Raw genomic sequence first — 24,643 nt, 5'->3', positions numbered from 1 at the left:
TAGAAGGTATTCCATTTTTCTTTATACTAGATTTTAATCCATGGTCTATAATTTTTATTATTAATTATAATATATATTGTATTTGCTTGTTAAATTGTGGTTGTTTTGTAAATAAAGTAAAAACTAAAATTTTCAGCCACTTAAGATATAATTAAAATTTTCAGCCATTCAAACGGCTAAAATTTTCAAACGGCTGTGGTACACTGTGTGACTATTTTTTTTATTAAATTTAGTTTGTTTTATTTAGTGTCTGAGATTCTATTTGGTTTTTAGTTATTAGAAAAAAATGATTGAAATACATAATAAGTAATTTATAAGGTGTGATTAAGTCATATTTTCATAATGACTTACTTATTTTACAAAATCTTAGTTAAAGTAAGATGATTTGATATGTCAAATATTCTAATATTAGTAGTGTTGAAAAATAATAAAATAAGGATTTAACCTGTGTTTAGGCACAAATTTAATAATATTTTATTAATTCTAACATGTATCCTTTATAATCCGTCCTACCATATAACCACATTGTATAGTATTTTAAACTTTTTAAAAGCTTTTATTTATAATATTTAGTTTTTATTAAGTATATATATATATATATATCAAAAATATGATTTTAAAAAATGAGAATCAAAGTTTTTATCTATATTAACATTTTTATCTACTTTAAGAATTGAAGCTAACATGCTTTGGAAAACAAAATAAAAATTAAATTGTTGTTTTTTTTTGTTTGTAAAGAATTTAGAGATAGAATATCTTTAAAAAACAATAGAAGGTGTCATTAATATAGTATAGCTTCTGTTTTCATAAATTATTGATTGCAGTTTGTTATATTTCTAATAGGAATGAAATGTAAAATATTTAATTAGGAAACAAAATCTGATGTAATTGTTGTTTTAGGAAATTTTCTAGGGGTTAAGATTGTAAATAATCTTTTTAATAACTACAACTAAAAAAGTATAACACAAAATGTACTTCAAAAATGTTAATATAAATATATAAATAAAGGAGCGGGAGGAAAAGAGAATCCATTTTAGAATTTAGGGTCTGTCACTCTACTGACTTATCGCTGACAGCAAATAGAGTACAGGATTTTTCAATGATGAAGATTTAAGGTATTTAGCTGACGTTCTTGACTAGTTTTTATATTTTATCGTTTCATATATTTTTGAAGCTATAAAAATATGCATATTCCGAAATCCAAATATATATATATATATATGTTTGGAGTTAATTAGTGTTTCGGCTGCAGTTACATTATTTTGATGGTGAGTTTCTGTTTCCGCTAGGGATTTCTGTTTTCTCGCTAGGGTTTTGAGATTCTCCATAATTAACATTATTTATCTTAAGAAGCACAAAGTTTTTAAATTCCTTTGCTCTTTTCTAACTCCAAATACCCTAAGAAACTTCACATGCTCAAGGAGTTGACATTGTCGTCAACGCGTTCACCCACCTGTTAGCTAGCATTCGGCTGAAGGCTGAAGCTACAGTAACGTCATGTTGGTTCTATTTCTATTTTTATCTTCTTATTCCTTTCTCTACGTCACTTGAGTAGAAGAAAAAGAGACATGTATTATAATTCCTTTGTTTTATCAGTCTTTTGTTCTGATGTAACATTTTCTCTATTGTTTTGATTTTTTATTTGTTCAAATTTCTTGGTACGGAAATAAAAGTTAGTAAGTTACTAAAGTAAAACCAAAAGCTTGGTTGGTTTACTATTGTTTTTGTGTGACACAAAGGCGCAATGGTTTCGATGGATTCATTGATATATCTATCCAGGCATACGGATATCCCGCTAAGATTTGTATGGATGGATTCATGCAATCAATGGAAGGCAACACGACCACTGTGAACTAGAAAGGATAACAACTCAATTCTCAATCTGAATGCGACGGTCAACATAGATCGTCTCCCAAGCACATCGCAAGAAGGATTTACACACGACTAAGCATAAAGCAGAAGAGGATCTTCACGACTATTTTAAGCTGATTTCTCAACCGCAAAGCTTCCTCCTCGATCAGAGTCTTTCCTTTCTTCTGCAAAGGCAAAGCTCCTCTTTCTCATCCCAAGTATTTGCTCTCTTCTTTATCTCTGTAGCCGCAAATGTTAACGTTGCTTATAGTCTCTTTTGCAAATGGCAATCTCAATATTTTAGAATAAATATTTATACTTAAATTTATATTATTAGTTCTTAAAAATATTTATTTTATTTATTTTGGTCATAAATAAAAGAATTTAAAAATTAAGAGGACTAATTTGCAAATAAAATAGTTCAACTCTATTTATAGAGGAAAAAATAGCAATCTCTATTATAGAAGTGAAAATAGAGATGGATCGGAGCAAAATTACTCTATAATAGAGTATAGAGGCAAAAATAGAGGACCATTGGAGATGCACTTAGAAAATCTCTAATGTATTACTCTATTTTTTGCTCTAAAATTGAATAAATCTAAAATAGAGTAGGGTTTCTCTCTAATGTACTATTCTATTATTTACTCTGAAAAGGAATATTCTAAAATAGATTATATTTCTATTTTATTATTAACATCTTTATTTACGGCCAAAATTTGAAAATTCATCATTTAAATGGCGTACATTTAAAAGTTTCTGGTTTAAGTGACCTATACTTAAAAGTGCATGGTTTAAATGATATTTTTCGAAGTAAAACTTTTATCAAAACGATGTCTTTTTGTCATTAACGCAGTGATTAACGGCATAGCAACGTCTATTAGTGACTCAGTTATTGGACTCAACGTCATGTATTTTTTGGTCTGGTTAATGAAACTTCAAGTTTAAAAAGGCTAGTCAATGAAAATTAATGATTTAAATAGCTTGCAACAAAATTTATGGTTTAAATTGCCAAAATTTGAAAATTTATGATTTAAATGATTTAAATAGCTTGCAACTCAAATTAATCAGAAATAAGCCCAAACCTGAAAATAGCTTATTTTAATTTTAAGTTGCTAATTTTACAAGAAAAAATATTACTTTTTATATAAGAAAAAAATGATTATGAAAATTATACAATTAATTACTGTTTCTAAAAAATGTAAATACTCAGCTTTACACAAAGAAAAATATTGTTGAAAAAAAAAACATAAAAAAAATAGATTGTGTTATATTTTTTCACCAATCAAATAATTTATTCAAAAAGACTGCTATTATAATATAAGATATGAGTATCTATACTATTAAAAGGGAAGCATTTTTAATAAGTAAACATAGATTAAAGATTATTTCATGAAATGCCACTAAAATTAGACTTAATCATCTAGCCAAACAGATATTAAATGAGTTAGGATTAGCAAACAAATCGGAGTCAAACATATATTATTTAGTATTTATGTGTATACAGTATGTCATTTAAGCTAAACAAATAAAAATCGTAGCCAAACAAGATGGTTACACGATATTAAGTGTCTATTTTCCTAAAAGCTAAGAGGGGTGTATTGAAATAATGATTTTGGAGGATTTGATGGGATTTAGAAAATTTGAAATTTTGATAGATTTTAGGGAAGTTGATATGATTTATAGTAAAATTCTTTGAAATCTCACCTAAAACCATGAGATTTGGATTTGTGTATTTTTAACTAAACAAATCCTCTCAAATCCTCCAAAATCCCTACAACTTATTAAAATCCAAATCCACAAACTGTTTTGAATAATAGTGGGTTTTAAAGTAGATTTTAAAATCATCATTTCAATAACAGTGGATTTCAAGAGACTTTTTAAAATTCATGATTGAATAACATAGAATTTGTAACTTTTACACAAATCACTTAAAATGTCAAGTTGAATACACCCCCCTAAATAATTTTTTCCATGTAATTACCATAAATGCCAATAATTACAAGATAATTTTTTAATATTTATGGAAATTGAAATTATTATCCAATAACAGCGCAATCAACAAGATAATAATTATCTGATGTCTATGGAAATTGAATTAAAAATAATAACAATTACCTAATATTAACAGAAATTATTTAAATTTGTTGCCATAAAAATCGGAGTCTTAAATTCGAAATTACATATATGTAAATATATTTATGGTGGTGAAATTTGTGGACGAACAATTAGGAAATTTATACAATATTTTGGGCAAAAAATATCTTAACAATAAATGAAAAATCACAAATATATATTTAATATATGCCATACCATACCATAACAATAACAAAATAATGTTGTTTAAAGCCTAAGATTGTCCCTTTTTGTTTTTCAATTTCGATAGCACATATTTTTTTCTTTCTATTTGCTAATTGAAGTAATATCTAATTTTGAGTTTTTTTTTTATTCTTAATTTCAGCGTTCGAATGAATCAGCGTTTAAATGGAGCATGGAGACATTTATTTCTCCATCTTGTGTGTCAGTATCTCTTCAAAACTATGGTACTTTGATCTATTTATTTTTGAATATTACTTAGTTTGTTGATTAGGTGGAATTAATACTATGTTAAGTTTGATCTTCATTTTGCATAACATCCTTTGATTGAAAGAGTTTATAAATAGATTTATTAAATCATCCAAAAAAGTTACCAGGATATTGAGAAGAGCAGGAAGGGCTGTCCATAGAACATGGATCCTCAAAGCAACTCATCGAACTGTAATTATTTTTGTTAAATAATGATGTAATTTTGTGGTTATTATTGAGTTTTAAGTTGATTTTTGTGTATTATTAATTTGTGTGCTTTGTTTTTGTAGATGGCAAACTTTGGTTCAATAATTTGGACTTGGGAATCAAACTCATAGGTATGTAGTACACATAAATATTAAGATTCTAATTGTTGTTAATTTTTAATGTTTTTCTAATTAGCTAATAATTTGGGCGTGTTTGTGCAGGGTTAAAGGTCATCATAGTCGAGAAGCCTACAAAACTGTCTTTTTTTTTTAAACAAAATTGTATTTTAATTTCATGTTAATAAATCTTTATATTCATACAGAGAATAAATGACTACTAAACCTGAAAAATTTGTACAATTCCCAACTCATCCTAAGACACGGATCACACAAGAAGAAAGTATAAAAATCATTTCAAAATAGCTTGGCTGCAGTCATCAAACGCACATAAGGATGTCCATATTTTTTGTGAGATTAGGAATGTGAAGAAGAAAGCATGTAGGTTGAAACATGGAGTAGTAAAATCAAAGGACTTTAGTTATGATGTGAAGAATATATTTCACTTGTGGTTGATTTTATTGTATTTAGATTTTTGAACAAGCAAACAATATGTTGTATAGAAGATTTCTGCATCCATCCACACGTTTAGTGTAAGATATATAAGTGTTTATTAATATATTTTACAAAGACATTGTAAGTTCACATTTTTTTGTTTTCTATTTTACCAAGTGTATAATAATATTATTGAATGAAGGAAAAAAAACCAACTCCTGGTTTATCAACAGTTTTATACCCAATATTTTTGAAAATCATTTTAAAAGTTTTCGTAACAGATCAGATTATTAAAAACGATATTCAATACATGTAAACTTATTTAATTTGATGGTATATTATGTTTACAAACATAACTTCATACATGTAATATATTATAAATCTAATTAGTGTCGGCTTAGCAAATGTGCAGAGGGTGCAAAAGATTTATTCTTTTACATGTTAACATTTTTTTAATAAAACAGTATATATTTAGGTATTGTGTTTGAAATAGTACTGGATCTATATAAAATTTGAGCCGGACCTGAATCTAATAGCAAATTTAGTTTTTGAAATCAATCATGCATGTACGTGCGGGTCCGAATCTAGTGTAAGATTAATATATGCGTTTTTGTATCCACTTAAATGTTAAAGTAAAGAGACATATAATATATTCTTTAATGTGTTCATAAAAACAATTTGTTGGTACTTGGTAGTAGTAAAGACTAAAGAGTATATTTTAATAGTAAAATATAATTGTGTGTACGAATTCACTTTTAGTGGTGATGAAAGTCCTGTTTGTTTATGTGTAGCTACAGTAGCGACAGCAACCATAAAAATACCTTTGTTATTCCTTTCTCTCTCTTCATCTCTCCTTTAATTCTCCTTCAATTTTGATCGATGCGACTAGAATTTCAAGAGTTTGGAATCGCTGAAAAACTAGCGATAAAACCCAAGCCATGATCTGAACCAGCGACTGTCGCTACATTTTCTATAATCATATCACCATTTTTGAAATCAGATAAAGGAAGCTTCAGACATGAAAATTGCAGAACCATTCGTCTTCTTCTCTAACCTAATTAATTGGGTATTTTTACAGAATTTATAACTATACCCTTTACAATACTCTTAATTACAAAAATAAGATATCTTAAAATCAGTCGCAGTCGCTACTCAAAAACGAACAGGGCCGTAGATAATAGATTTGTAAATGGATATACATTAGTGTATTATAGCAAAAACAAAAAAATAACTATTTTCTATAATTAAAAGTTTATTTTTTTACTTTTATATATTGTTTTTACTTATGAAAAGAACTAAATATATATTCTTTGTTAAATTTAATTTTCTTTTAATAACTTTGAACTCATCTTCATCTATTTTCTTTAACTAAAAGTGTATATATTTACTGTTTTTTTTTCAATCAAACAATTAAAAGAAAATTTCTCGGTTAGCTGCCCAAATCAGAGGGAAATGATTTACAAAAGAAACTTCAGAGATAAGAGAACACGAAGCACGGGCAAGACAATCCGCCTTCGTATTTGACGCAAGCGGGATCCAAGAGATGGAGAATAGTGGAAAAGACTCCAGCGAGTTAAACTCATCGAGCAAGTGGGAGAAGGACAGCCAATATTCAGAAGACTGCACCATAGTGAATAACTCAGCACAATCAGTCTCAAAACGTTGACAAGCGATCCCTTCAACACGTATCTGCTCAATGGCCCACAACAACGTTTTTAACTCCGAATGCAGAGGGAGGGGCTCTGTTTTAGACACTTGGCCCCCAACAACAATGTTCGCTCCTCACCAACACAACACCACCAGCCCATTCATGAATGCACATTGGTTGCTTTCCAAGAACCATCAATCTGACAATGGGGTGAAGAAACCTAAAAATCTGAACACGAAGATGGAGCTGACATGACTGCCTATGATGCACGGGGACGGCAGTTTGATGACGTCTCCCATATTAGAAACGTCCTGGGTACAGGTACGGCATGGAAACGGCAAAAAAACATCTCCGAGACGTTTCTAATAGGGCGGGGACGACGGCAGTTTTGGAGACGGCGGTAATAGGGTTTCAGAAACGTTTTGACGACTTATTCACTTATTTTTCCTCCAAATAAAACATAAAAGAATAGGAAATATCACCAAAGTTTGATTTCTTAAGATTTGACATTTCTATACATGTTCACTAATTCCTATATCCTCTGTTTAGTCCTCATCTTTTTTACTTCAAATATGTTTAGAGTTTAGTGTTTGATGGATAACCATGAAACGTAAGCTAGAATCAGTCTTGGGCATATACACAAATATAGAGGATAGTAATACATACTTGTATTTTTTTTATGTAGAGTCTTATATATGTGTGGTTTCTTATATATTTGTATCCCATAGGTATTTTTATTGACATACCCCTGCCGTACTCGTACCCCTAAAAATTTACTTCGCCGTTTCCCGTCCCCGTCCCCGTACCCGATTCCCGTTCCAGTACCCGTCTCGGTGCAGCATAGATGACTGCCGTAAAAGAGAGCGCCTCTTCCTAGGCTAAATTATCGCCCAAAGTCTGAGTAATTATATCATTCGTCTCTATCTCTTAACCTTGATTTTTTATGGTTTTCCAGATTGCTCATAAAATCCATGGTAACTGAAGAAGTTGATCATGATCACCCTGCTGAGAGGCGTCCCTCCAGAAAACAAAATCCAAATTCGAGTACACCGACTCATATGGTAAACCTTCTGACAAGACCAGAGTCAGAGATAAATCTCAAACTTCACACGAACGAGAACATTCAAAATAAAAATGTGATTAATAGTTTCAACCGTAAAGTCGCTCTTTTACATCAAATATCACATTGGACACCTCAGTGTATCTATTTACTTACTACAAATATTTACTTTATATTCTTTGATAAATTTAATTTTATTTTAAAAATTATAAACCCGCACATCGGGCGGGTCCTAATCTAGTATATTAATAAAGAAAAACATGTAAAATTAAGATATTGTTTCACTTGTGTTTTTATCTTCAGAATTATGATCATATTATGAGTCTGCTCCATTTTCTGTTTACTTGAAACCAGGCCCGACCCACAGGTGAAGCAAGTGAAGCCAAAAATTCGGGTCTAAATTTTTAAAAGCCTTTTTCACTTAAAAATCTGTTAAACAAAAGACCTTTTTTTTTAGGATATATATAAAAGCTTTTTTATTTACTTGTAAAATATCTTTTTTCTTTTGTATGATATGTAAAAGTACTTGAAATATCAAGTTGTGCTCTTCTATGAACAACTTATAACTTTTTTCATAGATGAAAAAGGCACATTTTTAAATTTTTGCGTAGGGCACTCATGAATGTTGGGCCGGCACTTGAAACTATATGATCCTCAAACTGAGTTTGCTCTCTGATAGTGCATTAAACAGTCATAGTATAAAATCTAGTTCAACATAAAAACTAAAACGATATGCTCCACTGTGGCAACCACGTACCAACTGACTCGATCATCCACAAAATCGAAGGCAACGTCAAAGAACACGATGTAAGCCTTCCGATCTCAGTATCTCAGCTTCTATCACAATCGGTGCTTATACTTCTAAGAAGTGGGCAAGATTTTGTAAAAACCAATGTTTTCAAAACCGGACCAGACCAGCAGTCGAACCACGTTAACCCGCGAACCGGCAACATGTTCGGATTGGGTTAATATCAAAACCCAAAAGAAATTGAACCGGTAAAAAACTATATCAATCCGCAAAAAACCAAAAACCGGTGAACCATTAAACCGGATAAAACCGGGTTCTACTTTTTTTTTGTAAGAATGAGTGCAATTAATTTAATTACTTACCTTTTCTAGTTTTCTTCTTAGCAAATTAGCAATAGTAGGGTTTCTTAGATAATGAAAATTGAATGTTCTACACTCTTATTCTCTTGTTGCTTTTAGATTTGAATTTCTAAACTATTTTACTAGTACTGGTTATACTTTGAGTTTGTTACACTTTGAAATTATTATTTTTAAAGGTTTTTTAAAAACATTATGATTATTAAAGTATTTTATTTGCATATCCAATTATATCATAGTTATAATCATTGAAAAAAAATAGAAAACATATTTATACCTATTATTTATAAAAATATCATCAAAAGCAATTGAACCCGGTTAACCCCGGTCGAACTATATTGACCCATAACCCATAAGCTTTTCTGATTCAGTTACCGGTCCGGTTTTAAAAACATTGGTAAAAACATTAGCACTGTTGGTTTAGAAACTATGGTCCAATGACAAAGAAGAAATGGGAACTTTTTCAGGTCATTTAGAATTAACATCCAGACCGTTGGATTGAATGTATTCTTACATTGTTTTTTTTTTTTTTTTGGGCTACGAATGTATTCTTTACATTCAAAATTTTGAAATTGGTTTGGAATTAACTATGCAGTAAAAATTCAATGATTTTTTGTTCCACTTTCTTTTGTTCCCAATGGATTGATTGCTTTGAGAAACACCATTGTTATTTCCCAATAAGTTAACTGCTTTGAGAAATACAAATTAAAAGAAAAGATTACTCCATGTAAAAAAAAGAAAGGATTATTCATATCACATTTACGTTTTCCACAAAATAAAAATTGTACTAAGAAGATTTTGTTAACACATAGATACATAAAAACAATGTTAGGATATCAGTCTCTTTTATTATACTAGTACATATAATTAAGATGAGTATATGAAACGATAACATTTTCATTCATTAGGCGAGTAAAGATAATGGCGTTTTCCAATGTTTTTGTTTCTTTCTAAATCACTCGATGGTCATTGACTCTCTATCTCTTTAGAGAAGCTGAAGCGATCTGATCGATTATGAACGAGTTCCTATATAAAGCGGAAATGGAGTCACTGAATGAGAAAAGTTGGAAGGAGTTTTAGGTATTAGTTTATTCTGTCAAATATCCTCTGATTCTCGTTTTACAAGTATTTAGTTTTTTAATTCATTTTTCCTTTTAATTTTGAGCGCTTGATTTTGAGTTTGGATTTCGTTTTCGTGTACTTTCTAGTTGTGGTTTCTGTACCACTCTATGGTTTGCTTTGACCTTTGCGTTGTTGCTTATGACTATTTGTTTGTTTTTTTTGAGTATCTCATATCTGACCTTAAGTTCAACTTTTCTATGTTTTCAGGATTTCGTCTGTGGTTCCGGCTTGTGGTCTTATGGATAGGATTAGTCCGTTGCCTGATTGGGTACTGTTGAGGATACTGTCGTTTCTGCCTAGTACAAAAGATGCCGTGTCCACAATGGTTCTGTCAAAACGGTGGCTGCCGCTTTGGAGGATGGTGCCAAAACTCATATATGATGATGATAGCTACAAGGATATTGATTATGGAAGATTTTTGCGGTTTGTAGACTGGTCTTTACTTTTGCACAAGGCTCCAATTCTAGAAACTTTGCATTTCAAACTTGGTCAAACCTGTAGTGTTGAAGATATTCCGTTATGGACTAGTGTTGCTGATAACCGTTCTGTGCGTGAGATGATAATCAAGATTCGCAGTTCTTCTAGTGCATCTCCAACCATAATTCCAAGGAGTTTCTACACTGGCTGTAGGATCTTGGTGACATTGGAACTAAATGATGTGATTCTTGTGGATGCTTCTTCCCCAATTTCTTTCCCCTCTTTTAAGAAGTTGAGCCTTAAATCTGTGAAATATCCAGGTGATGATTTTCTCAAGAGGCTTTTATCCGGTTGTCCTGTTCTTGAAGACTTGGCTGTGGTGCAATGTGCAGATGACAATGTCACCACTTTCACTGTAAGAGTGCCTTCTCTCAAGAGGTTACTCTTGGAGAAATCACTTGAGGTTAAAGGTGATGGATTTGTGATAGACACTCCTTCTTTAGAGAGCTTTGACATTGCTGATGATTCTGAGGCTGGGTTTTGTCTTATTGAGAGCCCAATGCCTAATATTGTAAAGGCAGATATTACTGTCGCTTTTCATCCTGGGAATATTCTGAGTTTTGTTACGTCAGTCAAGCATCTCGCTTTATGTATGGCATCCGCGAAGGTAATATCTCGTTTTGTGTATTGCATCCTTGATTTTATTTTCAGAATCAATTATTGAACAACGACAGGAAAAAAGTTATATCCTAACTATATGATTTGTGTATTCTTTCACCGTCAGCAAATATGTGGCCACTAATTGCTTTAGTACTTATCATATATGCTGCAGGGTGCCGCACCCTGGGTGCGGATGCGTATGCTGTTGGTAGCGTCTTCCACCGTCTTGTACGTTTAGAAAAGAGCACATGTGAAAAAGAGTGGTTAAATGTACTCATGTGTCTGCTCAGAGATTCCCCGAAACTACAAGCTCTCAGACTTTTTAAGGTAATTTCCCAGTCTAATGTCAGCACGTTTGTAATGATTCACTACCGTACATTAATTTCATACCATTATATTTATCTTAATTAGTGCCATTATTCTGGGGAAAAGGAACGGGGAAGCCCATGCTGGAATGAACCCAGCTCAGTTCCTGAATGTCTGTTATCAAGTCTTAAACATCTTCAGTGGGAAGACTATAATGGAACAAAAGGAGAGAAGAAATTAGCATTATTTGTCTTAAGAAGCGCAAAGTATTTAAAATCCTTTTATCTTTACTAACTCTAAGAAATTAGCATTATACGTACCCTAAGAAACTTCAGATGCTCAAGGACTTGACATTGTCGTCAACGCGTTCACCCACCTGTTAGCTTGCATTCAGCTGAAGGCTGAATCTACAGTAACGTCATGTTGGTTCTATTTCTATTTTTATCTTCTTATTCCTTTTCTACGTCACTTGCGTAGTTGAAGAAGTCAAGAAGAGACATGTATTATCTTTCCTTCGTTTTATCAGTCTTTTTCTTCTGATGTTAACATTTTCTCTTTGGATCAAGTATTGTTTTGGTTTTTTATTTGTTCAAATTTCTTGATATGGAAATAAGAGTTACTAAATTAAAACCGGAAGCTTGGTTGGTTTACTTATATGACACAAAAAAGCCGAGGGAATAACCATCAGATTGGTTTCAATGGATTCATAAGAGACGACCAGTACTGGGGATCCCGCTAAGATTAGATTTGTATGGATGGATTCATGCAATCAGTGGAAGGTAACACGTATGCCTGGACACGAACATCCGTTTGCATTGCAGCTCCACATGGCTACTATTAAGTCTAAGCCACCGAATCTGGTTGCGGACAAGCAAGGAAACATAGGGAAGTAGTTTTGTTCAGTTTAAATTCAGTGTAAAATAAATAAATAAATAAACCCAAAAAAATAGAGTATTAGTTATATATTATATTAATAGTCACTTTGTGCTAAGCACAGATTTAGTTTACATTGTTATTGGATATTTTTTTGTAAGTTATTTTGATCAACAACATCTTCTTTCTTTTTTTACCTCAAAAATACCATATCTTACTAGTTAACAACCCGCACTATGTGCGGGATAAATCTATGTAGATAAAATTAGAGTTATGAGTAAAGTTATTTTCTCGGATCTAAAATTTATTTCTGTAAAAAAAATATATAACCCGTGAGAATATGTTTGGATCAAACTATTATCTATCAACTAAATATATTTATAAAAAAAATTTATTTTATTTTGTGCTAGTATGTTTACCCGTGAAATAGTCGCATTCTCAAAAATGCCCCTTTTTCCATACCCCTTTTTAAAAATACCCCTTCATGTTGACCATTTTTAAAACTACCCCTCTTTATATACAAAATGACCAAATTACCTTTTTTTGAGTGACAACAAGAATGTACAGTCATCAAAATCGAAAATATTATCCCACCAAAAATAAAAATATTTTCTTGCCAAAATTTTTTTTTCCCGCCAAAATCGAAAATTTTTCCCGTCAATATTATTTTTTCCCGCCAAAAAAAAATTCCTGCCAAAATCAAAAACTTTTCCCGCCAAAAATAATGAAATTTATACCTTATAAAAACATTGTAATCACTTTTAAAAACCTTTTAAAAGCGTTTACAATGTGTTTAAAAACCTATTAAAAACCTTGTAAACGCTTTTAAAAACCTTGTAAAAACATTTACAAGGTGTTTAAAAACCTTTTAAAACTCTTTTAAAAACCTTGTAACTGCTTTTATAATGTTTTTAAAAACCTTTTAAAATCTTTTTAAAAACCATTTGAAAACCTTTTAAAAACCTTTTAAAAATCTTTTAAAAATCTTTTAAAAATCTTTTTTAAACCTTTTAAAAACCTTGTAAACGCTTTTACAAGGTGTTTTAAAAACCTTTTAAAACTCTTAAAAAATCTTGTAAAAGCCTTTACAAGGTGTTTATAAGGCTTTTATAAGGTAGAAACCTTATAAAACCTTTTAAAAACTTTGTAAATTTTTTTGGCGGGAAAATTTTTTTGTTGAAAATTTTAATCAAATTTTTCTTGATAAAACTTTTTTGGCGGGAAATTTATTTCGAAAAAATTTTGGCGGGAAAATATGTCGGAAATTTTTTGGTGGGAAAATTTTGTTTTTCTTTTTATTGATTAAAATATTTTTCATCTAAGGGTAAAATGGTCATTAAAAATTAAAAGAGGGCAAAAAAAAAATGGCCAAAAAGGGGTATTTTTGAAAAGGGGTATACCAAAAAGGGTATTTTTAATAAAATTCTCCGTGAAATAAATACTTTCTGAAAAATTGCATAAGATTGTGAGATGATTTTGATATAATTCTATAATTATTTTGTTCGATTCACACTTATTATTTCCAACGTCATGGTATTTTTGAATTACATAAAATTTATAAGTTTTTTTTTTTTTTTTTCAACATTTCTGCATTATGGGCCACAATTGGCCGGCCCATTAGCCAAATTCCTACATTCGTAGGAGCCGGGACTCGATCCCGGGTGTGATGGTGCCTTGTGCATTAAAGACTTACCTTTGGCCACTGCACCAAGGTCACTTCACAAATTTATAAGTTTTTATATTAGGAATTTCAAAATAAATTATGAACATAATCAGTTATGTTTTGACTTGAAATAATACCATCATTTTATGCATTGCCTTATACCCTCTATTTTCCTCAATTTTCATTTCTTTTTATATTACTTCTCATCTTTAACATATTATTTTGAAACACCTGCGAATTTATGATCATTAATATTTGATTTCAATCCCTTCTCCTTCTTAAAGGCTCAAACATTCTATAAAGTTTAGTTTTCTAAAAACAATGTATTACCATACAAACACATCCTCTTTCACGCTATTGTGAAAACTAAAACATTTACTTTATTTTCTTTCCTCGATTCAATCTCCAATGAACAACAAAACACCGGTAACAATAGTATCGTTGTTCTGATCATCTGTTTTTGGGAAGTTCCTAACTTTAGAAGAAATATTATCTTACTAAGTCTTGAATATTTTTCCCAAAAATGTATATTATTTTTATTATCGTTCATCTTTTGATGATTGATGCAATCATTTTAAAATATTTATAAAAGAAAATAAATAATTTCATGTGTATTTGACTTTAAAAGAATTTTAATATATGATGATGTTGGGCGTCAGATTCTTAGAGTAAGAGTTGAAAGAAACCTTACTATATTATATCATATAATAATAAAGTCAAGTTTTCTTTTGGAGCTTTTCAAAAGATTGTCAATTGATGCTCTCTTCTTTCACAAGTGTCATTTTTTTCTTTTAATTTTTAGTGTAACAAATTTATTCAATTGAATTTACATAATAAATTTCTCGCTTAACAAATAATTTGATAGTTAAATAGTTTAAGAATATAAGATAATAATATATATATATTTGGGTTGTATATTATAATGTCGAGTAATAATTGGCTGTTTTATTTCCACATGATCTTGATATTACATTTTTTATTTCATTTTCAATCCATTTAAATTAAACTAAAGTATATTTTAATATATTATATCTAAATAACTAAATGAGAATTGAATATATTTTTTTGATAAAGAGATAACTGTATATATTTCTGTTTAAAGAGAGAAGTGAATATATATTTAAATTCATGATTTGATATGATTAGCTAAGATGCCCGCTCATAGATCTATATTTATAATATATAACCCTTGAACAAATATTTAAAACAATAGACAATTTCAGTTATTAATTCACAATAATGTATTTTTATAAATCTGACACATTTTTTATTAACTTTTCTATTATGTCTCATCAATCCCATATGTCGTACTAATTAACTCTCATTTTTGTAACTTTCATATAGTAATGCAATGAATGGTTGATAATAGTATTTAGAAATATTACATATATAAGAAAATAAATTAATATTTAATGATTGCATATCTATAACTCTCACAAAGTTTATGTGACTCCTACAATAATGAGATACTTCCTCTATTTTAATTTAGTTGTCGTTTTAGGTTTTCAATGAAAATAGTTGGTGAATATTCTAGTTTTCTCCCTGCTGTTTTAAAGTTTTGACCAATGAAATATTTATAAAATATATTAATAAAGGGTAAAATAGACAATTTAATAGTTTTTTTTTAATTTGTATGAGAAAACTTTAAACGACAAGTAAAAAACCGGAGAAAGTATAAATTATATTTACCCAATTGATATAAAGATTAGTGCATTTATTATCTAATTAAATAATAATTTTTCCATATGCTCTTACCTACAATTTCTCTTATAAATAGAAAGATACACATTTTACTAACCCCCATATCTCAAATCTTACATAATATTTTTATTTAATTCATATTGTCTTAACTAACAATCTCCAAATTACAAAAAGGACGATACATCTACATGTATTGGCTTTCTTTTGTCTGGCTTAGAGCGGCCTATCTGGGGCCTAAGAGCAATGCCCTGTTTGTTATCACCTTTTCATGCAGAACTAGAGGCTTTATGCTGGGCCATGGAAAGTGCTCTCTCTCTCTCTGGGATATGATATGGTTCATTTTGAGACAGATTGTCAAGAGATTTTAAGTGTCATAGATGAGTCAAAAGACTGGCCAGCGTTTGCTTCAGAATTAGATTCTATCAAATGAGGTTTTCTATGTTTTCTATTGGATGTATACCTAGATTGAACAATGTCCGTATCGACCGTCTTGCAAAAGCGGCTCGAGCACAAGGATCTTTCTTTTTCTATTTAAGTTCGCAGGTTCCGAAATGGTTAGCTCACGAGACTATCCTATTTGAACCAGCTTAATCCCCTATATATTAATAGAGAAATATTCTCAAGAAAATGCTGATGTGTCGTCGTTAGAGAGCTCGAGACATCAATGAATTTATTGCCTTCATTTTTATAGATATTTACACATAATTGCTATTCAATAATTAAGGAATATTCCTTTATAAATAATTAAAAATCAAACATTTCAATTTTTTTAAGAATCATTAGATCTAAAACGTTTTCAAAACTGAAATTTATTCACAAATTAAAAAAAAATGGTTACTATTCACATATTTAAAGTTTCTAAAATATAATTATCACAATAATCATTATTATAAAGAATTGACTTATTTAATGTCATTGTTATAAAAGTAAGCTCAAAATTTAAATAAACAATTTTAAAAAAAATTTAAACTAATTTACTTAAATAATGCATACCCATGAAAATTTGATTCTGTTTGTGCCCGTGAAAATTATATAAGATTCAAACATAAAAATTAAACCCAAGAATTCAAACTTATAAATTTAATTTAATATTGGTATAGTTCCCAGATGAAACCAACCACATACTGATATAAGATGGCTTTAGATTTTGGGGACTGCATGTTTCTGATTAAAGAAGGGATGAAGGAAATGTAGATGGGTTTTTCTTTCTTTTGGTTTTTTGATCCCGTAGTTTATTAAGTCTAAACAATAGTTAATTAGGTCTAAGTGTCATCTCTTTAAGTTAAAAAAACCTTCTCATATTATATAAGATATATATTTATTTATTTATTTTTAGTTGATTTGTTTTTTTTCAATGGGAGACGAAGAATAGGAAGTCGACGATATGGAAATAAGAAGATATGATTTTAGGAAAAAATAGAGATTATTGATAAATGTTAATATTTAGATTTAAGAAAATTAGCATTATCTCTAAATTATACGTAAACTAAACAAATAAACGAGTTTGGTGATAGCCCTAAAAAAAAAAAAGTAAAATAAACAACTTTATAGGGCGGTAGAGTTTGGTTATATAAGAGAGCATACCACTTTAAGGTTGAAACAGAAAAGTTGAGAGATTAAAAAATAGGGAAAATTCCTGAAAAAAACACCCACTAATTTTTATTTGGAAGAAAACTACACGAACTTTTAACGTTTCCAGAAATATACATCAATTCATTTTTTGTGTCAAATAATACACTAAGTATAAATTGTTGGCAGATTCATACATACGATTTCAAAGCAAAAAAATTATTCCAATTTTACCCTTTGAATTTTTTAATCATATTTGTTTAAAATTCAAAAGAAATAATAAATATATAGAAAAAATGGTTTTTAAAAACTTTAAACTTAGAACTTATTTATATAATTTTGTTTATCTTTTTTAAAAAAACTTATTTTCTTCCTCTTTCTTTATCTTTTTTTTTTAAATAATTTCTTTTCCTCCTTGTTTATATATTTTTTTTAAACTTGTTTTTCCTCCTTGTTCATAATTTTTTTTATAAAAAAAAAAATTCCTCTTTGTTTACCTTTTTTAAAAAACTTTATTTCTTCCTCCTTGTTCATCTTCTTTTATAAACTATTTTTTTTCTTCCTCCTTCTTCATTTTTTTAGAAAAACTTTTTTTTCTTCCTCCTTGTTTATCTTTTTTTTAAAAAACTTTTTTTTTTCTTCTTCCGTGTTCATCTTTCTTTTAGGAAGAAAAAATGTTTGTTCTATCAATTTATTATTTCTTTTGAATTTTAAACAAATATAATTAAAAAAATTTAAAGGGTGAAATTGGAATAATATTTTTTGTTTGAAATCGTATATTTGAATCTGCCAACATTTCATACTTTAGATATTATTTGACACGAAAAAATTAATTGATGTATTTTTCTGGAAGCTTTAAAAGTTCGCGTAGTTTTCTTCCAAATAAAAATTAGTTGGTGTTTTTTTTGGGAATTTTCCCTTAAAAAATAAAACACCCGAGAGTTAAAAGGATCAAAGAGAGTTCGCAAAACTCATCGATCTCTGTTTAAAACTAAACATCTGTCTACGAACCGACTGCTGCTACTGTTCTTTCGAAAGAGGGTTAGCTCTCGATAATGGATAGCATAAGTGGATTACCCGATAAACTGCTGTTGAATGTATTGTCTTTTCTTCCTGCGAGAGATGTTGTGGCCACAATGATATTGTCCAAACGATGGCAACCACTTTGGAAGATGGCGCCAAACCTCATATTTGATGATGATGATGTTGATGATGATAGCTATTGGAGTTTCCTCGGTTTGTGGAAAGGTCTTTGCTTTTGCATGAGGGACCAGTTATAGAAAAATTGCAATTCAAAGTAGGTAATTATTCTGGTGCCTCTAATATCGGAGTATGGACCAGAGCTGCACTTAAACGCTGTGTGCGTAATCTGATTATCAAGACGAAGACCGACATTAGTATAGTTCCAATCATACTTCCAACGAGTTTGTACACAGGGTGTAGCATGCTTGTGGGATTGGAACTAAAGAAATTGGTTCTTAAGGATGTTGCTTCTCCAATCTCTTTCCCATCTCTCAAGAAACTGTGGCTTAAATGTGTTAAATACCCAGGTGACGAGTTTGTTCAGAGGCTTTTATCTAGTTGTCCTGTTCTTGAGGGATTGGTTGTGAAACAATGTCCAGATGACAATGTGACCATTTTCACCATAAAACTCCCTTCTCTCAAGAGATTAGTCTTGAGTAAACCACCATATTACGAAGTTACAGATACTGCATCTGGGTTTATGATAGACACTCCTTCTTTAGAGAGGTTTGGCATTTATGATGCTTGTCAGGGCGGGTTTTGTGTTATTGAGAATGAAATGCCTAATATTGTAGACGCAGATGTTGCTGTCGTTTATCATCCTGGGAATATTCTGAGTTCTATTACTTCTGTCAAGCATCTCTTTTTAAGTAGTAGAACATCCGCAAAGGTAATATCTTCTTAACTATAATTATTGAAAAAATTGTGTAATCCATCATCAGAAAGAGTGGGTGTTCTTGTGAGCAAAATCTGTTGCCACTAACATTGACTTTGTACTTCATTGCAGGATGCATATCCTGTTGGCACAGTCTTCTGCTCTCTTGTGTCTTTAGTAATATGGATAACTCACACAGACTGGTTTAATCTACTCCTGCGTTTTCTCAAAGATTCCCCTAATTTACGAGCTCTCAAACTTGAAAAGGTACATATAATTCGTCCCAAATGATTCAGTTTTCCTTGGTTAAGTATATATACATATATGTTGATCTAATGTGCTATACTTCTATCTCGTCAACTTGTAGCTCTACTTCAATAAAGATGATGATGAAGATGACGATGTTGAAGATGATGATGAAGATGACGATGATGATGACCGCCCATGCTGGAGTGAACCGAGTTCAATCCCTGAATGTGCGATATGGAGTCTTGAAACTCTCGAGTGGTCAGAATATGAAGGAGCAGAAGAAGATAAACAAGTAATAGCATTTATCTTAAGAAATGCACACTGTTTAAAGAAGGCAACTATCTCCACTGAATCAACCGAAGAGCCTAACAAGAAACTCCAGATGCTTAAGGAGTTGTCTTTGTTTCCAAGGCGTTCACCTACCTGTCTGCTTGCATTCGAATAATTAAAGTTATGGTCTGACCTTAATTAGTAATATCTGGCTGGAGAGTGTTTTTATCCAAACCTTAGATATGTTAAAGACTCATACAATTTAGCTCTTTAAATTTCTCAGTGGTTTATCTCTCTTTTATTCAATTTGGTAATGTTTTGACTTTTCCGGTTTAACTATATAGTCTTGGTTCTTCAACAAATTGGGCGTTTTTATGTTGTTTTGGTTTGATTTGATTTCTTGGATTGAAATAATTGTGTTGCCGAATCAAAACCAATGAGATTAGATTTAATATGACGAAAAATTTGGTATCTAATAAAACCAATGAGATTAGATTATTGAAAAACAAGAATATAGAGATTTTTGTCACGTGAGAAAAAGTCGCACGTGTGACTTTATTTTTGCAACTACTGTAGTAGTAATAATTTATTTTATACATACGTATTCTGGTTTTGAAGGAGCAGTGTAACGTTAAAATATCTCAGGGTTTAGAGTTCGTCTCTGAATCTAGTCGACTATCACCAGAGTCATCAGATCAATAGTTGATGAAGGAGAAGTAACGCAGGTCACTGTCTTGAACTAAGCATGCATATGTGTACGAATTGGCTGTATAACTAGTGTATGATCTTTCGCATCAATTATTTCTATGTTTACCCTAGGGTTTTGCTTGGTTCTCGTGTAGGTCTGTGTTATTCGTTTAGTATATGAAATAATCTATTGAGCTTGGGAAAGAATAAATTATTCTCTCTGTTTCAAAAGTGTTATGTTTGTATTCTCTCTGTACCGGGCTTATTCAGGGTCGGGATATGATAGCTGAACCTAATTTCTTATGTTTGTTTTAGGGATTTCGTCTTATCTTTTAATTCAATGGTTTTCCTTGAAAACTTATTTTTCAAAAGAAACAACTCCGGTTGTATAGCTGTTACGGCAAACCTTAGCAAACGTGGTTTGAGTTGTGATGCTCTGTGTGGTCTTTGTGGAATTCAGGAGGAGACGATTAATCATACTCTTTTTGAATGTCCGCCAGCTAGACAAGTCTGGGCCTTGTCGATCTTCCCGACAGCTCCAGAATTTTTCCCTTCCGGGTCTGTTTTCACAAATATGGATTATCTCTTTTGGCGTTTCACCGAAATACTGAACTATGATTGTTTCCCTTGGCTCTTGTGGTATATATGGAAAGCGCGTAATGATAAACTCTTTAGTAATCTGGATTCTAATCCCCTAGCCATTTTACGGTTGGCGGAAGATGAGGCGCGTGCGTGGGCTTTAGCTCAAGTGGATGAACTGGTATCAATCCCGGATGTTCCCGCCCCCCTACGGCAACAGGACCGGGGAGGATCAGGGGTCCCAAGATCCCTATCCAATTATATTTGTTTTGTAGATGGCTCTTGGAAAGCAACAGATCGTTTTACGGGTAGAGGATGGTTTTGTACATCGCCTTGGGGTGAATCCCCAACTATGGGTGCTGCCAATCATCGTCGTAGTCTCTCTCCTCTTCATGCTGAGATCGAGGCCCTTGTTTGGGCCATGCGTTGTATGATTGGAGCGAACAATCACTCTGTTGTTTTTCTTACCGACTGCTCCGACTTAGTGAAGATGGTGTCTTCGCCTTCCGAGTTGCCAGCCTTTCTGCCTTATTTGGAGGACATACAGACGGATAAGAAGGAGTTCGTTTCTTTCTCTTTGGCCTACGTTCCTCGCTCTCAGAATGGTAAAGCGGACAGTCTTGCGCGACGCGTTCGTACATTGCCGCATCTAGTTACCTTTGTAAATAATATTCCAACAAATTAGCTCACCTGAGCTAATCTTGTTCTCTGTTGTCATAAAAAAAAAAAAAAAAAAAAAAAGAAACCACTCCTATTACTCAGATTTGATCTTAAAACTGAAAACTATAAAATTACTAATACTTAATATATGCCAAAATTTTAGTATCTAACGCAATATTTAATAATCATCTACCGAGAAAAAGGAAATAAATCATTTTTTTTTGGTTATTAAGACCATCGCCGTCCTCAAGTTTCTATTAGGGTTCATAGGAGACGAAGGAACAGAGTAATCTCTTCTTACTGTTCGTTTTTTTGAAACGAATCCTGTCTTTGTTTCACTTCCATCGTCTTCCAATCTCTCTGATACATGGTTTTGTCTGGTTCCTTTTCATGTGTAGGTTAATAGAGAAAGCATTGAGATTCCCTTTGTCTTGTGATAACATTAATTCGTCTCTGGTTTCCGAAATCTAATGGATAGGATCAGTCACTTACCTGACGATATCCTATTGAAGATATTGTCATGCCTTCGAACAAAAGAAGTTATGCGAACTATGTTTTTGTCTAAACGTTGGAAATATCTCTGGATGTTTGTACCAAGACTTGAGTTTGATGATATCACTGATCAATTTCCCAAACCTCTGTATGTGGGATCTTCAGATTCTGATTATAGAATATTTCGGCAGTTTGTGGACAGATCTTTGATGTCATTCGAAGGTCAGGTTCTTCAAAGTATGTATCTCAAATTAGGTAGACGGTTCACAGGTGGAGATGTTGCGATTTGGGTTAGAAGCGCGTTGCAACGTGGTCTAGTTGACCTGAAACTCGAATATTCCAGGTAAGTACTCGTGGAATATTCGTACTCGTGGAATTCCAGGCGTCAAATTCTTCCAAAAAGTCTATACACAACTTGTGAGACACTTGTGGTCTTAGAACTTGAAAATGTTTGTTTGGATGTTCCTGACCTTGTTTGTCTAAGGTCTCTCAAAACTCTATCCCTCAAATCGGTCAATCACTCTGACCTGCGTTCTCTAGTTAGCCTTTTGCCCAATTGTCCTGTTCTTGAAGACTTGTTCATACAAAAGGACCATGTACCAAGAATGGTCTGATTTTCAAGATTGTAGTGCCTTCCTTGAAGAGATTATCTTTAGATTATCTTGGAATCAAGGAACTTGAGATCGATGCACCTTCTTTGAAATACCTGCACATTGTAGATCGTTTGCCTGGCCTTTCAGTTAGAAGGGTTTTAACTTGAGTGAGGTGGTTAAGGCCAATTTTAGTATTATTCTTAGCGGACCCGAGAAGCTTCTGCATTCTCTTGCTTCAGTCGAGCATCTTCGTTTATGTTTATCAGCTTCAGAGGTAACTTTTTGGTCTCTTAGTTAATTGTTCTTTCAGCCCTAAATCTCTGTCTTTGAGTTTCTCGTAGTATGTTTACTTCGGTCCCCTATCCTTGTTATGCAGGTTGAGTATCCTGTTGGTATATGCTTCCATAGACTCAAACATTTGGAGGTATGTACATGCAAATCTGAGTGGCTCGATTTGTTCATGCATCTGCTTGAAGATTCGCCTACCTTAAAGGTTATAAAAATCAATCAGGTGTGTTTTGTTCTTAGTCTCCTTGAATCAGATTTCTGTTTTTCCGCCAATAATATAATGGTTTACTGAAAATTGCAACCCTATTGATTTTATATATTAGTGTCATCCTGCTAGAAAGGTGCGGCCTTATTGGAACCAACCGAGCTCTGTTCCAAGATGTATGTCCTCAAATCTTGAAATTTTGAAGTGGATCAAATACGAAGGAACAGAAGTAGAGAAAGAACTTTTAACCTATATCTTGAAAACCGCGCTTTGTCTAAAGAAGGCGAGTTTCATCGCTAAATCCAACGATGACAAGAAGAAACTGCAAATGCGTCCGGAGTTATCGTTGTCGCGAAGGGCCTCATCCACTTGTGAGCTTGTATTCAACTGAAATGCTCATGCTAATCACTCTCAAGATCAAACAACATGTCTTCTTTTGTGATTTTTTTTTATTTATGATTTATCTGGTTCCACTCCTTAAAAGTGACACTGTAATTTTTTTTTCCCTTTTCTCTTTTGGAGTTTGATGTCAAAGTTTGGAAAGTTATTGAAAACTTGCTTTATGGATAGTAGTGTGTCTAACTGCGCTAATAGAGAAATGGTTTGATTCTATACAAAATACTCAAAATAACACATCTGATCTGATCATGAAGCTAAAAGATGTTTAAGCTAAACACTGAAAAAATGTAACTAATTAAACTAGTACAATTTCAATTGTATGCTTTTTTCTATAATTTAAATAATATTTAATACCAAGGAACAGCAAATAAAAGGATTTTGATTTTGTTATAAGGACGTGTCGTCCTCAAGTTTGCCATTAGAGTTGGGGACCAAGTCACGGCCTTCCATTGTGTGATTTCTCTTCTTTTTATTCGCTTTTGAATAGAATCACTTCGAAAAATTATATATTTTTGTTCCATCACCTTCTCATCTTCTCATATATATATATATACTAGAAGTAGACTCGCTCGATTGGGCGAGACAACTTTATAATAATTTTAATATATTTTAGATTTATTAAAATATTTAAAATTTTATTTTTTGTGTTTCGATAAATGATCTTATGTTTGTTATTTATTTTGTTTTAAAATAAGTATTCTCAATCACTTATAATGAATGACTATTGATTAGTTAAACATTAAACTGAAAGATTTTATTAATATGAAAGGTTACTTTAAAATATTTAGTCTGTATCACATAATATATAGAGCTCTTCATGTTTTGATCTGCAATCAAGACCTACAAACATTTTTTACGTTGGGAAAAAGAAAATTGATTACGTATAAAATAAAATGCGGCTGATCATAGACATTATGTGTTAGTTTGTCCGCTCTTAACATATAATCAATAAAACATCAATATCTTCTAAAATCAGACACATTCAAGAAGGACGAGACAGTAGCTTGAATTTCTCAAATAACCTCTTCTT

The 24,643-nt window shown here is 31.5% G+C and overlaps 1 protein-coding gene and 3 pseudogenes across 1 annotated transcript; all 4 read left to right on the top strand.

The window, feature by feature from the left end:
• Positions 1-10,321: 10,321 nt before the first annotated feature.
• LOC104755730 (putative FBD-associated F-box protein At5g50270 pseudogene) lies at positions 10,322-12,381 on the top strand (annotated as a pseudogene).
• Positions 12,382-18,349: 5,968 nt separating this feature from the next.
• On the top strand, positions 18,350-19,885 carry LOC147949202 (putative FBD-associated F-box protein At1g32375 pseudogene; annotated as a pseudogene).
• Positions 19,886-20,737: 852 nt separating this feature from the next.
• On the top strand, positions 20,738-21,661 carry LOC147949201 (uncharacterized). Its single transcript, XM_087470478.1, has one exon. It carries the CDS (start codon positions 20,738-20,740, stop codon positions 21,659-21,661), a length of 924 nt encoding a protein of 307 aa, XP_087326604.1.
• Positions 21,662-21,911: 250 nt separating this feature from the next.
• Positions 21,912-23,735, top strand: LOC109127472 (FBD-associated F-box protein At5g56380-like; annotated as a pseudogene).
• Positions 23,736-24,643: the final 908 nt, after the last annotated feature.

Source organism: Camelina sativa, chromosome 2, assembly GCF_030686135.1.
Source record: "Camelina sativa cultivar CO46 ecotype springtype chromosome 2, ASM3068613v1".
NCBI classification, from domain to species: Eukaryota; Viridiplantae; Streptophyta; class Magnoliopsida; order Brassicales; family Brassicaceae; genus Camelina; species Camelina sativa.
The sequence above is the reverse complement of the archived record's forward strand: the minus strand, read 5'-3'. Positions and strand labels throughout refer to the sequence as shown.

What these genes read in the sequence shown, in the direction of transcription:
- LOC147949201 (XM_087470478.1), top strand. Translation starts at nt 20,738, where the DNA reads ATGGTTTTCCTTGAAAACTTATTTTTCAAAAGAAACAACTCCGGTTGT.